The sequence below is a fragment of the Geotrypetes seraphini genome, chromosome 7 (assembly GCF_902459505.1).
Source record: "Geotrypetes seraphini chromosome 7, aGeoSer1.1, whole genome shotgun sequence".
NCBI classification, from domain to species: Eukaryota; Metazoa; Chordata; class Amphibia; order Gymnophiona; family Dermophiidae; genus Geotrypetes; species Geotrypetes seraphini.
This window is the reverse complement of record NC_047090.1, coordinates 107,600,959-107,617,321: the sequence shown is the minus strand read 5'-3', so window position 1 is coordinate 107,617,321 and position 16,363 is coordinate 107,600,959. Positions and strand designations below refer to the sequence as shown.

At 43.6% G+C, this 16,363-nt stretch overlaps 1 protein-coding gene across 1 annotated transcript in view; it reads left to right on the top strand.

The window, feature by feature from the left end:
* SLC10A1 (solute carrier family 10 member 1) overlaps nucleotides 1–7,502 on the top strand; it is a 39,206-nt gene extending 31,704 nt beyond the window's left edge. The window contains exons 4-5 of the mRNA XM_033953246.1: nucleotides 971–1,167; nucleotides 6,297–7,502. Of these exons, the coding sequence (XP_033809137.1) occupies nucleotides 971–1,167; nucleotides 6,297–6,355 (256 nt within the window). The 3' untranslated portion in view covers nucleotides 6,356–7,502. The remainder of the gene's footprint in view (nucleotides 1–970; nucleotides 1,168–6,296) is intronic.
* The last annotated feature ends 8,861 nt before the right edge of the window (nucleotides 7,503–16,363 follow it).

The following is a 16,363-nucleotide window of genomic DNA, read 5'->3' as shown; positions in this document are numbered from 1 at the left end:
TATTCTAGTTAATATCCTATTCTATAAATATTTTTTATCACGTTTTTACTTTAAATTTTTTCCCCAAAATAACTTATTAATATCTACACTTCTTCATCTGGTTTGAGACTAAACTGACAAGATTTAGAGAACTTTGACATACAAGCGCTGTTAAAAAGCTAAGTAACTTGCAAGAAATTGAATGCTAGCAAGGTCCTTTTAGAAATAGAACTGAAGAGTTCTCTAAATCTTGTCAGTTTAGTCTCAAACCAGATGAAGAAGTGTAGATATTAATAAGTTATTTTGGGGAAAAAATTTAAAGTAAAAACGTGATAAAAAATATTTATAGAATAGGATATTAACTAGAATATTGAATTCTTATTTAAATTGATAGAAGATATTAAAGTGAAATATAGGAGCTGGCCAATGATTAGAGCTAAAGAGCAGTATAACCACGTCAAAATTTCCAGTCTGTGAATACGACTGAACGTGGGCTCTGTTACTGAGGCCTCCTCCTTGTTATACTTTTAAGTAAAATAGGATACACTTTTTCAGATATATGGGAATATATTATATATTAATACTTACTAGGGTTACCAGATGTTAGGATTTCCCTGACATATCCTCCTTTTCGAGGACATGTACAGGGGTTCGGACAGCTTTTCAAAACCCAGCACTTTATCCAGGTTTTGAAAATCTTCCCGTCAAAATCGCGTAGGGAAGGGGCATCTGCGTATGCGTGGATGTAAAGCTGTGAAGTCACGTGCATGTGACATCATTGCATCGTAGCTGCGCATGCATGAATGCCGTCTGGGAGCAGGGCTGGGGGGACGGAATGGGGCGGACCTGGAGTCGAGGCGATGGGTCCGGATTTTCCTTTGGGAAAATCTGGTACCGCTAATATTTACTGCTAAAAATCAAGTTTTCAGAATTAAAATATCATAACCAATATGTCTCTAACACATGTTTGTTTTCACATCAACTGTCACAGATGCAAACGGACGGTCTCGGTGGAGACGGGCTGCCAGAATGTCCAGCTCTGCTCTGCTATCCTCAAAGTGGCATTTACACCTGAAATCATGAGCTCCCTCTATTTGTTCCCCTATCTCTACTTACTGTTCCAAGTAGGGGAGGGACTTCTACTGATTTTGGCTCTCAAGTGTTATGATATGATGAGGGCACCTCCAGGTAAGCACAATATAATACCAGATCACACCAGAGAAAGCAGGGCCAGTGTGTGTTACTTGATTTCCCTTCCCCTTCAGCGATGGCAACTCCAATATATCTGTGGACCCTCTAACACAGCAGCTCACTTTTTCCTACCCAGAATCCCCTTCTCTCTCTTCCATCCTTTGCTATCACCATTATTTTGATAAACCTCAACCCTTTTTCCTGCTGCCACATTTTGTGGATGGATTTGGGAGAAGGGGCAGCATGTGACACTCCTCATACACGGAGCCCTTTGCAGCAACAGAGGTCACATACTCCATATGCTAGCCCCCCAAGGGCAAGTCTGTCAGTGTTGAAGAGGTTGTTGATTAGGCACACAGATTCAAAATGACCATTTTGACATTGTGCAACTGATCTTACCTCAGTATGTGCCTATGAGAAAAAGAGATAGGGGCTCATTTTCAAAAAAGATAGACATCCATAAGATGGTATAAACTGGCACTTGGACGTCTTGCTAGTCGGAACATTGATGTGTACATTTTTTTAACTGACTTTTTAGACGTCTTTCTGGTCATTTTGTCTACAGTGCGTCTAGATCTTAAGGGGGTGTATTAGAGGCATGTTTTGGGTGGGATTAGGGCAGGCTTAACACCTGGACGTTTTATAGCAATAATCAAACATTTACAAAATGTCCAGGGCACAATTTAAATGTTTTGTGCTAGAATTATTTTTAAAATAAGGACCAAAAGGCTACTCAAACTGACCAGAGGACCACTGGAGGGATGAAATATGGCCCCCACACACTCCCCCAGTAGTCATTGACCTACTCCCATCCCCATATATCTGCATGAAATAGTACATACCTGTCTCTATGACAGCTTTAGATACTATGGCTTGCAAGCAGATCTCTAGAGTAGCCTAGAGACCCAGGTCCATATGCCACCCTAACTAGTACACTTAGGGTTATTAAATGTCCGGATTTCCCCTGACATGTCCTCCTTTTCGAGAACATGTTGAGGGTCTGGAAGGCTTTTCCAAACCCGGCACTTTGCCCTCATTTGCATGACCCCCATTTGTGAATCCATCGACCTGCCTCAGATCGTCCACGGAGCAGACAGGTTAGTGAATCTAGGCCAAAGTCCTCAGGCACTTTTAGCCTTGGATTTTGCTTCATATGCCTGTTGTCACTTCAACAGTAAGTAGGGGTGGTGTTCTAGACCTCCCTTAAATGCCTTCTATTAATAGTTTACTTTTTCCTTTTTCCTTTTTCTTCACGGCCCTCAGAGATGCCACCAAGGGTTCAGTACATGATCATGACCCCTGGCTTTATGCACCCAATCGTCACCGGGTCGATATTAGTGTAAAACTAGTAAAGTCTTAAAGTGCATTTTTTATATATTATTTTCTTATGTTTTTCCAAAAACTTATAACTTAAGATTAATATCATAAATATTTATAAAAAGATTTTGAGAACTTAGATCGGGTGGTCACTTCGTGAGAAGCCAGTATTAGTAAGGGATAGTAGCCCTGAGGAAACCCCCTCTACGGGTGAAACATGTTGGCTTATGTATCCCTTGCCAACCACCATCCCGGTTAAGCTAAGTATTGATTCAAATACTTCTTATAAATATTTATGATATTAATCTTAAGTTATAAGTTTTTTAAAAACATAAGAAAATAATATATAAAAAATGGACTTTAAGACTTTACTAGTTTTACACTAATATCGACCCGGTGACGATTGGGTGCATAAAGCCAGGGGTCATGATCATGTACTGAACCCTTGGTGGCATCTCTGAGGGCCGTGAAGAAAAAGGAAAAAGTAAACTATTAAAAGAAGGCATTTAAGGGAGGTCTAGAACACCACCCCTACTTACAGTCTACATTCTAGCCTTGTACTATTTATCAGCCAAGCCTACTATACAATTTATAATGTTGTCACTTCAAAACATATAAAGTACCTTGCAGACATTTGCATCTGCGCTTTTGAGGATAGAATTTTGCTGAGAAAGTGCTCGAGTGGATTTGAAAATGCAGTTCACACAGACATTTCTTTCCCCCTACTTAACATGTGCAGGAAACCTCCTCAAAATTATTATTATTAGCATTGATCTATTAGAATAGCCTTACTGGGTCAGACCAATGGTCCATCTAACCCAGTATCTTGTTTGCACGGAGGCCAATCCAAGTCACAAGTACCTGGCAAAAGCCCAAATAGTAGCAGCATTCCATACCTCAGATCCAGGGCAAGCAGTGGTTTTCCCCATGTCTGTCTCAGCAGCGGACTATGGACTTTTCCTCCAGGAACTTATCCAAACATTTTTTTAAACCAGCTACATTAACCGCTCTCACCACATCCTCTGGCAATGCATTCCAGAGCTTATCACTATTATTACAAGGTTCAAAACAGTTTGCAATAACAAGAAAAAAAACAAGGCAATCTCTTGGGAATTACAATTAAAATTATAGATCTCAAGTACATGTATTAACAAAGGGGTCCTTTTACAAAGGCGCAGTAGCAGTTTAACACACGGAATACTGCGTGTTAAACCTCCTGCCACGCTAGTACCTAACGCCTCCATTGATGAGACGTTAGGATTTTAGGCTGCCATGGCGGTTAGCGCGTGATGAAATGTCCGACGTGCTAACCCCGTAGCGCGCCTTGATAAAAGGAGTCCAAAATGTTTCAAATTAATTAGCACTGGACATGTTGTCTGAACAAAAACATTTTCACATTTCTCCTTAAATATGAATACCAACATTCCCAGTACAAAACCAGCTCCTTCCAAACTTTTGGCGGTAGAAGGGATAATAACTTTATAATGTCTAAATCTTTTTATCCCTTTGAAGAAAGAACATATGGACAATCATTCTTCAATCTCCTATTCCAAGTAGAATATCTTAGGTGCTGGACAATCCTGCAATAAATTTGGCAATTTGCGCACACTAAAAACATATTTTATTTTCTGGAAAGGGAACATGTTTGGGGAAGGAGAGTGAGCATGACAACACAAATCAGAACATGGGGCATTCCCACTCGCTAACATTAGCGCAGGGTTAGTACCCTGTTTCCCCGATGATAAGGCAGGGCCATCAAATAAGACAGCCCCCCCTTTTTAGAAAAAAATGTAAAATAAGGCACCCCCCCGCAAATAAGCCACCCACCGATACCTGCGCTTACCCAAATCGGGTGGTACGGTGGGTGACTCCGTGTGGTCCCTCCATCTACCGTATTTGCCTCCATGGCTGCGTGCCGCGCCTCGTCATGAAGTGAAGAGGAGGAAGTGACAGGACTGCAGCGCACGCACGTGACTCCGCGCAAGGAAACACAGGCAGCTTCCCTCATCCCTCCCTAACGGAGACTGCAGGAGTTTGTTCACGGCCAGAACATCCAAAAGTGAGACACGCAGACAGGTTTCTTTTGCTGTGAGCAATACCACTTACTGTATATAAAGCCTGTTTAAAATGCATACGGTATATAAACAATGGTTTCACATTGTCAAGTCCCCTCTGATGCTGCACTACAGAATAATCTCTTTACTGTGTTTCCCTGATGGAGAACATTGGGGACATTAAATGGTACAATATATGGTATGATGGATAAAGCAGGCCATACACGGTACGATTTTTCGGCCGACCGATTCTTCAGCCGTCAAATAAGACAGCCCCCCCCTTTTTAGAAAAAAATGTAAATAAGGCATCCCCCCGAAAATAAGCCCTAGAGCATATTTTGGCCTTCCAAAAAAAATAAGACAGTGTCTTACCATCGGGGAAACAGGGTATTGGAGCCCTCTGTCTACAAAATAGGTATCACTGTTTTGTATCTTTTAGGGATATGTACTCACTGCATTCAGCTTTAGACAACCTGTTGACTGACGTTGGCAGAAGATAAATTGCTCTATAGATATAAAATAAATAAATAACTTTGAGATAGGCAGTTAAATGAGCCCCTTTGAAAACTGACTAGGCCTGAATAGTCCATGAATTTAGGCCCCAAGGCTCTCCTCTCCCTCCTTTGCTATCCCTGAGTTGTCAATCTCTCCCTCCCCCTTCTGCCTCCTCCCCTGAATCTCATTCCCTTTCCCCATTTTGCCCCCTCTACATCTATTTCTCCCTTTAGCCCCCCTTTGCCTTCTCCCATGTCCATGTCCCATGACCCAATTTCCTTATCTTGATCCCTACGAGGGTCAAGATAAGGAAATTTGGTTATTAAGGCATAGACAGGGGGTGGGTAAGCAGAGTGGGCAGACTTGATGGGCTGTAGCCCTTTTCTGCCGTCATCTTCTATGTTTCTATCTCTTTCTCCCTCTGTCCTCTAAATCCATCTCTCATTGTCCCACTTCTGCCATCCCCCCAAGTTCATCTCTCCCTGTCCCTCACAAACCTGACATCTCTCCCTCCTGCCCTCATTTAAGTCCAACATCTCTCCCTTCCCCCACTCCCTCCCCCAAATCCTGATCTCTACCTTTTACTCCTCCCCCAAATCTGAAATGTCTCGGGTGGGGCCTTATTTCTAGGGCACTCCGGTGGAAGAGGCACCTTGCTATCAGCTAGCATGCCTGATGGTTGGATCTCTCTGCCATGTCCCTTCACCAACATCTACTCCTTCCTTCCTCCCTCCTTCCCTCCCGCCCGCTGCATGTCTACCTTTAATTTCTTGTAAAAGTACAGCGCCGCTCTACTACCGGCCTTGGTGTCTTCTGTCCACCACGGCCAGCCCTAGTGGAAACAGGAAGTTGTCAGAGAAATTTAAGGTAGATATGTGGCGTGAGTGGGAAGGAGTAAATGTTGAAGGGACGTGGCCGGTAGCAAGATGCCACTCCCAGCCTCACAAGAAGTACTTCTTTCCACACAGGATCCCCATCGAGCCCTGTTACAGTATTACTGGCAATTTTTGGGGAGGCCATGGTTCCTGTGCCCCTCCCCCACCTCCATTCCAACGCTTATGCTTTAACTTGAAAGTCCCATGACAGGACCAGAAAGTCTCATATTGTTTTTTAGTTAAATGGTTAGAGCTGTGAAGTTAAACATGGCAGTAAATTTAGCACACTTTTTATCTTTACCACCTTATATACAGCACTTTTTTTTTTTGTTTACTCTCTTCTCCTTTTTATTTGTGGCATAACCAATCTACACATCTGGCAAAGATTTGAAGGAAGAACTGGTGCTGACAAGACCATCCACAGAGAACGGAGCAGAGGACTAGGAGGCAAAACAATTTTGTTTCCAAAAAAGCCGAAATGTTTGCCTTCTGAAAGCATCCCAACACACACTCCAGTGGTTTTATAATATACACATAAGAATTCTCAGTAAGGGAAGGCAACCCAGAAAAGAGATCTGCAGCCCAGGAGAACCAAAAGATCGCCTTTCTAGAGGGCTTATCCCTGTGCTTTGTGCCATGCGTGCCAGCTTCAGATCTTAGAAATATTGTGAAGCTATTCCATGTGAAAGAAATCACTCCACCAACAACAAATAACGCAGCGGCACAGGATGGCTGCTTAAGTTAGTAGTGTACCACCAATTTATTCTGCAACCTCTTAGCTATAAAAAAATAATAATAATTTTGAGATACCCATCTTCACATCGGTGATGTGTGTGCACTACTTTGCACTTCTGACATTGTGCCTAGGAAGAAGTAGCTTTTTCTCATAACATCATTTTCCATACAGATTTCACCTATGGGACAATAATACACAAGCCTCCAGAATCTATATATTGCGACTAAAGTTGCGCATGTAAATCTGTGCGCATTGAAGATTAGCACATGAAATTTAACAAACCAATCAGTGCCAATATATGTGCAGAACTTTCTAAGTGTGTTCTACATATTCTACTACAGTATACTGATCTGAAAAGGGGCGTGGTTAGGGGGAGGGGCATGGGCATTCCTAAAAATTAGGTGTATTGTTTCAGAATAGGCTTGATCCATGTACACTTTAGATGCAGGCTCTGATGCTCAGTTTTCATTGGCATAAATAAACGTGCCTAGATGTTAGTTGCAAGGATGGGTGCTATGCGTTGTCTATAAACCATGTCTAACTTCAGAGGCAGTTTATAGAATAGCACTTTGATCAGATTTTTTTTCAGCACTGATTTTTTTAGGTGACATATAGAATTTGGTTAAAAATGTGAAAAACTGAAACCAGCCTCCATGGTGTCTTCAGTGCAATGAGCTTAATATCTAGCATTTTAACTCCCCCTGCATAATAGGATTTGATACATCTTCAAAGTATGAGTTCTTTTTAAGCTAAGCGGTTTAGCAAATGTTTGGTGATTTTCTGAAGGATTTGATTATCTGTGTTCATTTGTTTTATTTGTTGCAAAATTTTATGTATGTAACATTTTTGTAAACCGTTTTGGTTTATAACGGTATAGAAATATTTTAAAATATATAAACTATAAACTTGCAAGTAAAAATATCAGTAAACAATTTTCTACTGTATTTTTATTTTATTTATATTTTCCATGGTCATTAACTTCACATCATCGTTGTTATGCTGAAGAACAAATGCACCTGACCATAAGATGCACCTACTTGTAGAGAATGACACGGTGGCTGTTACCCGCAGCTAGCCACGGGTAACCCACCAAAACGGTGGGGAAAAAACTGTGTTCACTGTGGCTACGGAGCAAGGCCATTCACCGCCCCATGGAGTGGTGAATGGCCTTGTCCCCACAGTTAAGGGAGAGAATGTGCTTGGTCAATATGTGCTCCCTCCCTGCTTACTGCCACTGCCGCCGAATCAGAGATGACCTTTCTGGCAGTCATATGCAACTTCAATGCTCCGGCTGCTTGTAGGAAAGCAATTGAAAGAAATCGTCGGCCATGAAGGTAAGGGGCAGAGAGGTTTGTCGGCACAGTTGTGCGCTGCAAGCAGGAAACACTCCTTCTGCCTGTTGGACCGAAGCCTGTTGTCCGGGGCTGGGGCATGGGTTGTCCGGGGGGCACCTGTTGTCCGGGGGGGCGTGGGTGCATGGTGGAAGCGGCTAAGAGGTGTTCTCGCTGCAGGGGAGGGGGGTGAAAGCACCACAAAGGTAAAGGGAAGAGAGGGAGAAAGGGAGGAAAGATGGGGTGGAGAGGAACAGACGTTGAAGGGAAATGGAGAAGACAGAGTGGGGAGAAGACGCTGAAGGGAAATGGGGAAGACAGAGTGGGGAAAAGACACTGAAAGGACATGGGGAAGACAGAGTGGGGAGAAGACGCTGAAAGGACATGGGGGAAGACAGAGTGGGGAGAAGACGCTGAAAGGATATGGGGAAAACAGTGGGGAGAAGACGCTGAACGGAAATGGGGAAGAGATATTGGGAGAAGACACTGAAGGGAAATGGGGAACACAGTGGGGAGAAGACGCTGAAGGGAAATGGGGAAGACAAAGTAGGGAGAAGACGCTGAAAGGACATGGGGAAGGAAGTGGGGAGAAGACCCTAAGGGAAATGGGGAAGAGAGAGAGTGGAGAAGACGCTGAAGGGAAATGGGGACAAGAGAGTGGGGAGAAGATGCTGGCAGGGAAGAAGACAGAGATGCCAGACTATGAGGGGAGCGGAGGGAAGAAGATGGGTGCCAGACCAATTGGGGGGAAGGGACAGGCACAGTTACAGAGCAAATGGAAGACGCAGAGAAGAGAGACAGTGGATGGAAGGAATTGAATGAGATGAGGAAAGCAGAAACCAGACAATAAAGATAAAAAACAAATTCTATTTCTTTTTTTTTTTTTGCTTTAAGATAAAGTAGTATATTAGTTGTGTTGATAAAAATTTATAAAAAAAATGTCCTGCCTGCTGAACTTCTCTTTCTCTAGTTCAGCAGCCAGAACTTTGATTTATAAGAAAGGAATAAGCTAAATATTGCAGTACTGAGGCTTGTATGAATGCTGCGGGGGCGGTGAAGGGGACGGCGGGGCCGGGGAGGGGACGGTGGGGCGGAGATGGGGAAGTGAAGGAGATGGCAGGGACGGGGCAGTGAAGGGGGCTGTGGTCCTGGGATGGGGCAGTGACGGGGACAGATTTTTTCCCCATGTTATTCTCTAGTGTAGAGGAGGAAAAACCAAGAAAAAATAATTTGGTTCAAAATTTTTTTCCTTGGTTTTTCCTCCTCTACATGTAGGTACGTCTGGTGGTAGGCAGCCCACAGCCCCCTTTTTCTAAATGCCAGTGGTCCAGCATGGTCTCGCCTGGAGCTTTCCGTGCTCCTGCTGGACGGCTGCCTCCTTTCTTGCTGCTGCAAAGCAGGCGCTTAAGGCAGGAATGTGAGCATTTTACTTCCTGCCTGGTCCCATGCTGCTCCGTGAATGTCTGCCATCAGTTCTCGCGATTCGGCAGCCATTCACAAAGCGGGACCAGGAAGGAAGCAAAATGCTCTTGTTCCTGCCTTATGTGCCTACTTTGCAGCAGCAAGAAAGGAGGCAGCCGTCCAGCAGGAGCGCGGAAACCTCCTGGCTAGACCGCGCTGGACCACTGGCATTTTAAAAAGGTATCGGGGCATGGGGAGGTGTTTAAAAAAAATTGTATTCGCTCCATAAGACACACCCACTTTTTTTTTTTTTGGGGGGGGGGGGGTAAAAGTTCATCTAATAGAGCAAAAAATACAGTAATTTTCTGATCAAAATAATACAAGAAACCACAAAGGGCCTTCAAGTTCCAGGCAATTCTACTTTAATGATGGACCCGAAATGGGTTGTGTTTCGGTTATCTCTGTCTGCAACAAAGGGCCGGGTAATTCTACTTTAATAATGGACCTGATATGGGCACCTGATACTTTAATGATGGATCTGTTTCAGCATCTCCACGTGCAAACACAGAGGAACCCAAAAAAGCACAAAGGGCCTTCAAGTTTCAGGCATATGTCCATGCCCATAATTAAAACATCTGCATGGAACAGTTCCTGGAAGAGGTGGTAGAGACAGAGACTGTCTGAATTCAAGAAAGTGTGGGATAAGTATGTGCGATAATAAGATCCTGCTTCCACCAACAACATTTTTCTGTCCTTGTACAATCAATCATTCTTTCCAGACTGGACTATTGTAATTCTATCTATCTAAGTCTAACCAAGAAAAATCTTCAAAGACTTCAGCGGATCCAGAACACTGCGATCATGTTTCCCCGCTTCTGTCAAAATTTCACTGACTTCCGGTGATTTCTAGGATTCACTTTAAATGTACCTGCCTAATTTTCAAAATCCTACATGGCATTCTTCCTCCCCTAATTCCACTATCCTGGAATTCTTCGAGACATGACACTACCAGATCCGCCCACATACTCAAACTATCTTTCCCCTCGTTAAAAGGCGTCATGTATGTAGGTAAATTAGGGAAATCCCTTTTCTTCAAATTCACTGAGCTTTGGGATAACCTCCCTGCCTCACTGCAGAACCTAGGCTCATTCCAATTATGCCGAAAACATCTGAAAACCTGGCTTTTCTCCAAAACGTAAAGCTATCTATTTAAAATGTAAAGCTAGCTATCCTCTTCATAACCTCTAATTTCTTATGTCCTTCCCTCATTTATTGAATTACCTGTAAACCGTGCCGAGCTCTATCTTTATGGAGATGATGCGGTATACAAACTTAAAGTTTAGTTTAGTTTAATAATAATTTATTTCTTGTATACCGCCAAACCAGTAAAAGGTTCTAGGCGGTTCACAATACAATACAAGCTATTTCTAGAAGATACATAATGCCTATAGATTAAAAGCATTAACATTAGAACACTTAAGTTACAAATTTATCAAATAGTTGTGTTTTTAGTAATTTTCTAAAATTATAGTAAGATGGAACTTCTAGCATAATTTTGCCAATCCAGGTATTCAATTTAGCTGCCTGAAAAGCAAGAGTTCTCTCTAAAAATATCTTAAAACGACTTAATTTGACAGGAGGGTTTGTAAATAACTGGACTTTACATGTAGGCCTGTTTGATCTCTTAGAGAGGAAGAGATAATGGTTATTGCGGATGGGCAGACTAGATGGGCCATTTGGCCTTTATCTACCATCATAGTTCTATGTTTCTATGGTCAAAATGAGATTTTGCATAAATCAGTCTCGCAAATGTATTCTGGAGTAACTGAATTTGATCAATGTAGAGACCATTCCTTAATACCGAATGTTTTCATAATCCAGCAAAGATAAAATAGAAAATCTTTGCTGGATTATGAAAACATTCGGTAGAGAAGAAATAGGAGTGCAATAAACATTGTTTAGTTTAAAATGTTTTACAAACCAAGTTATTAACATATCCCATGTACAACTCCAGAGGGGGTGGGGTGTCATGGGCATTCCCAGGATTTAGGCATGGAGTTATAAAATACTTCCATTTCCATGTGTAACTGATAGTAGTTAAGCACAAGCATTTTCACCAGGTCTTTGTCAGGCATAAATGCTCACACCTAAAGTTAGACGTGAAAATGACTTAAGCTACTAGTCTATAAAGACAGTTCTGCATTGAACTTCCTTTATAAACTCTGCATAGCACACATCATCCTGTCACTCTTTACAGAATTCCACCCCCCCCCCTCCCCTTTGATATTTTTTCAGTGACCTCCATGGCTGAAAGAACAGCAGTTAAATAGTGCAGATAAAGGGGATGGGATTTGATATAATGCTTTTTCAGTGTGGTTACAATGAAAGCAGTTTACACATTTTAGACAGGTACTGTATATACTCAAATATAAGTTGATACCCCCATTTTTCCCAAAAAGGAGGAAAAAGGAAAAATTAGGTTTTTACCTGCTAATTTACTTTCTTTTAGCCTCTTCAGACCAGCATAGGATTAATCTTAAAAGCGGGTATATAGCTCATCATGACCAGCAGGTGGAGATTGAGACAAAACTTTGGAACTGTACATATCATGTGACCTCTCCCTAATTACCTCAGTCTGCCAAACAGCCAAGCAGAATTAAGAACTTTATACAGAAAACAAATAGGACTCCGAACAGGAGTATCAACAAATAAAAACAGAAATGCGCTTGGAAAATGCAAAGGAACAAATGCAAATAGCAAAGGACCCCACAGCTCGCTAGCTACACTAGCCAAGCCACTCTCCCCAGCCTTAGAAAAATACTAGAAACCGATCGAAAAATGAAAATCTGCACGCATGAACACAATAGACAGAGTTGGGTCCTATGCTGGTTTGGAGAGGCTAAAGAAAAGTAAATTAGCAGGTAAGAACAGGACTTACAGCGGGGAAACTGGCGGAGGGATTCTCAGTCTCCTGACGAACCTGACAGGATTGCATTCGCTGAAACGACCCCTGGAAAAATCAGAGGTCAGGTAGGGAGCAGTCCTACGCTCAGGGCGGTACCTGCGGAAATCTCGCAGACTCCCCCGAATAGTGCCACCTCGAACAGCCTGGCAAGCACTGTCTTCATTTTAGAGTCTGTCAGAATGTCAAAACTCTCTTGAAAATAACAAGGACCTCCCAAAAAGAAAATTTAGAGAGTTTAGTGATAGACATTGCACCTGTTGACCAAGCCCAAAGCCCGACGCACAGCTATGGATTTGGCAGACGTCTGCAAGAAGTCATAGAGGGCGTCTGAGAGGAAAGAGGCAGCCATCTGAATCTTCGCCACCTCCTGACCAGCAGACTCACTGTCAAAGTACTCGCTCGGCCCACCGAAACACGGCCCGAGCCACCAATCCTGCACAAATAGCTGCCAGGCCCCCCAAAGCAGACACATCAAAATTCTGTTTATGAATGGTCTCTAACTTATGCTCCTCAGAGTCTGTTAAGACAGAACTGCCCTCGACGAGCAAAGTATGCCACATAGCAATAGCAGAGACCACTGCGTCCATCACTGGCGACTTTAAGGTAGTCCTATCCCCCACCGGGATGGAATACAAACAAGCCAAGGAGCACACAAACCGAAAAGACGCCTCCAGCGAAGATCACTGCGCCAGGATAATATCCAGAAAAAACTGGATGTATTGGACAAAAGTGGGAATCAGAGGAAACCCCCCAAAGAAGAGGGACCTCCACACTCAGGATTGTAGGCGGCGCCTCCTCAAATGCAACACTGAGATCTGCTGAATCAGATCTGAGAGCTTGTCCCTCTGAAAAAGGCGCACCTCAAACACCTCCTCGCTGGTAGACGGAAAAAAACTAAGTCCCCGGTACCAGTGGCCGTCCCCTCGAGAGGATCCTGGAGATGCCCCCAAGGGTTAAGGTCCTCATGCATTAGTTAAAACTCTCCTCAGACAAGTCCTCATATGAGGCCATACACGGGTGCCTGGACGGAGATGGGGGGGATGCGAAAATAATTAAGGGGTCAAAACATCAGGGGGCGCGGAGGGAACAAACCCCCGAGATCCCCTGGACACAAGTAGGATCCCCAGCCACCAGAAAATATGCTTGACACAAAGTAAAAAGAAAATGAGGGGGGGAAAACCCCGATGGCCCCATGGGATTCCCTGCCCCAGCAGGGGACCCAGCTGTAACCTGTCCCTGTTATGTTATGGACAACAAAAACAAGAGGGCATTCAGAAAAATTGAAAGGAGACAGATTCAAAACGAATGCTAGGAAGTTCTTATTTACTCAGAGGGTGGTGGACACCTGGAATGCGCTCCCAGAGGAGGTGATAGGACAGAGTACAATATTGGGTTTCAAAAAAGGATTGGATGACTTCTTGAAGGAGAAGGGGATTGAAGGGTACAGATAGAGGGTAACTATACAGGATAGTAAATGAATAGGGAATAAATGATTTAGGTGAAGGATCACTTGCAGGTCATGGACCTGGGGGGCCACCGCGGGAGCGGACTGCTGAGCACGATGGACCCCTGGTCTGATCTGGCAGAGGCAAATGCTTATGTTCTTATGTTAAAACAGGGAGAAGGCACCTGAGGCTAAATACAAGATAAAGGGGCTATCTGAGGAAAAACGGCAAAAAAACGCACCAAAGTAGCCCCTGCAGGGCCTGTAGCGGCTGAGAAGTAGTGCTGCCCGATTCAGGGAAAAAAAATTTGATTCGATTCGATTCAGCCTATTGAATTGGTTTTTCAATTCGATTCGATTTTCCTGCCCAATTGGATGCTTTTTTTCAAACATCCTGGTGGGTTTATTTTACAGCCTCTTCACCCCCTTTACCTTCTCCTAATCACACTGGCGCTGTTAAATCCTAGCTCACTTTTGTGGTCTAACACCAGCTCTGGCAGGATATACATTTCAAATCTGATATATTGTAATAACAAAACAGAAAATAAAATTAGTTTTTCTACCTTTTGTTGTCTGGTCATTATTCAAATTTTGTTGGTCTCAGGCTCTGGTTATCTTCTGATAACTTGCTTGCCAGGGTCTCCTTCTTTCTTCTTTCTCCCTGCTAACCATTCATCTTCCATCTCTGTCCTCCCCTTCCGTTTCTCTTCCCTCCCCAGGAGGTCTGGTGACTAAGATGGTTAAGGGGCTGGAGGAGTTGCCGTACAGCGAAAGATTAGAGAAATTGGGCCTCTTCTCCCTCAAACAGAGGAGATTGAGAGGGGACATGATTGAAACATTCAAGGTACTGAAGGGAATAGACTTAGTAGATAAGGACAGGTTGTTCACCCTCTCCAAGGTAGGGAAAAATGAGAGGGCACTCGCTAAAAATTGAAAGGGGATAGATTCCGTATGAATATAAGGAAGTTCTTTCATTCACACAAGAGAGTGGTAGAAAACTATGGAACGCATCTTCCGGAGTCTGTCATAGGGCAAAAACACCTTTAGGGATTCAAGATGAAGTTAGACAAGTTCCTGCTGAACCAGAATGTATGCAGGTAGGGCTAGTCCTCAGTTAGGGTGCTGGTCCTTGACCAGAGAGCCACCCCTTGAGCGGACTGCTGGGCATGATGGACCACTGGTCTGACCCCAGCAGCGGCATAATCTTATGTTCTAAACAATATGCCTTACCACCAGGGGGTAAGGCTTACTGTTTGAGGCAACTCTAGAAAAAAGTGGGGAGGTGGCGGGAAAGGGAGGGAGGGAGGGACCCCCCACTCGAGGACCCACCAGGTTTAGACAACCCCTGAGGTCAGACGGACCCGCAAACTGGGTCCAGCCCAAACTTAATCCAGCAACTAAAAGGGACAAAAATAAGAACATAAGAACATAAGAACATAAGAAGCGCCACTCCGGATCAGACCTTCGGTCCATCAAGTCCGGCGATCCGCACACGCGGAGGCCCTGCTAGGTATTCACCTGGCTTATTTTATAGCCAACCATATCTTTATATGCCTATCTCAAGGAGATATGCATCTAGTTTGCTTTTGAAACCTAGGACTGTCGATTCCGCAATAATCTCCCCTGGGAGAGTATTCCAGATGTCAACCACTCTCTGTGTGAAGCAGAACTTCCTGACATTAGTCCTGAACTTGCCCCCCCTTAGCTTCATTTCATGTCCTCTTGTCCGTGTCAAATTGGACATTGTAAATAATCTTCTCTGCTCTATTTTGTCAATTCCTTTCAGTATTTTGAAGGTCTCGATCATATCCCCACGCAGTCTCCTTTTCTCAAGGGAGAACAATCCCAGTGTTTTAAGTCGATCCTCATATTCCAGTTTCTCCATACCCTTCACTAGTTTAGTTGCTCGTCTCTGCACCCTCTCCAGCAGTTTTATATCCTTCTTTAGGTAGGGAGACCAATGTTGGACGCAGTATTCCAAGTGGGGTCTGACCATTGCCCTATAAAGCGGCATTATAACATTTCTCTCCGATCTACTCGAGATTCCTTTCTTTATCATGCCCAACATTCTATTTGCCTTATTTGCCGCTGCCACGCATTGTGCCGACGGCTTCAGGGTCCTATCTATCAGTACACCCAGATCTCTTTCTTGTTCACTTTTCCCCAGAGTTGCACCTGACATTCTGTACTCGTATTCCTTATTTTTACTGCCTAAATGCATTACCTTGCATTTCTCCACGTTGAACTTCATCTGCCATTTCTCCGCCCATTTTTCTAACCGACACAAATCGCTCTGGAGTTCCTCACTGTCCTCCTGCGATCTGATTGCCCGGCAGAGTTTTGTGTCGTCTGCAAACTTGATGATCTCACTGGATGTTCCGTTTTCCAGGTCATTGATATAAATATTAAAAAAGGATCGGCCCAAGTACCGAGCCCTGGGGCACACCACTAGTCACTCTCTCCCAGTCGGAGAACTTCCCATTTATGCCCACTCTCTGCTTTCGGTTTTTCCAGCCATTTGCCTATCCATCTTTGTATATCTCCCTCTATGCCATGGCTTTGTAGCTTCCTGAGA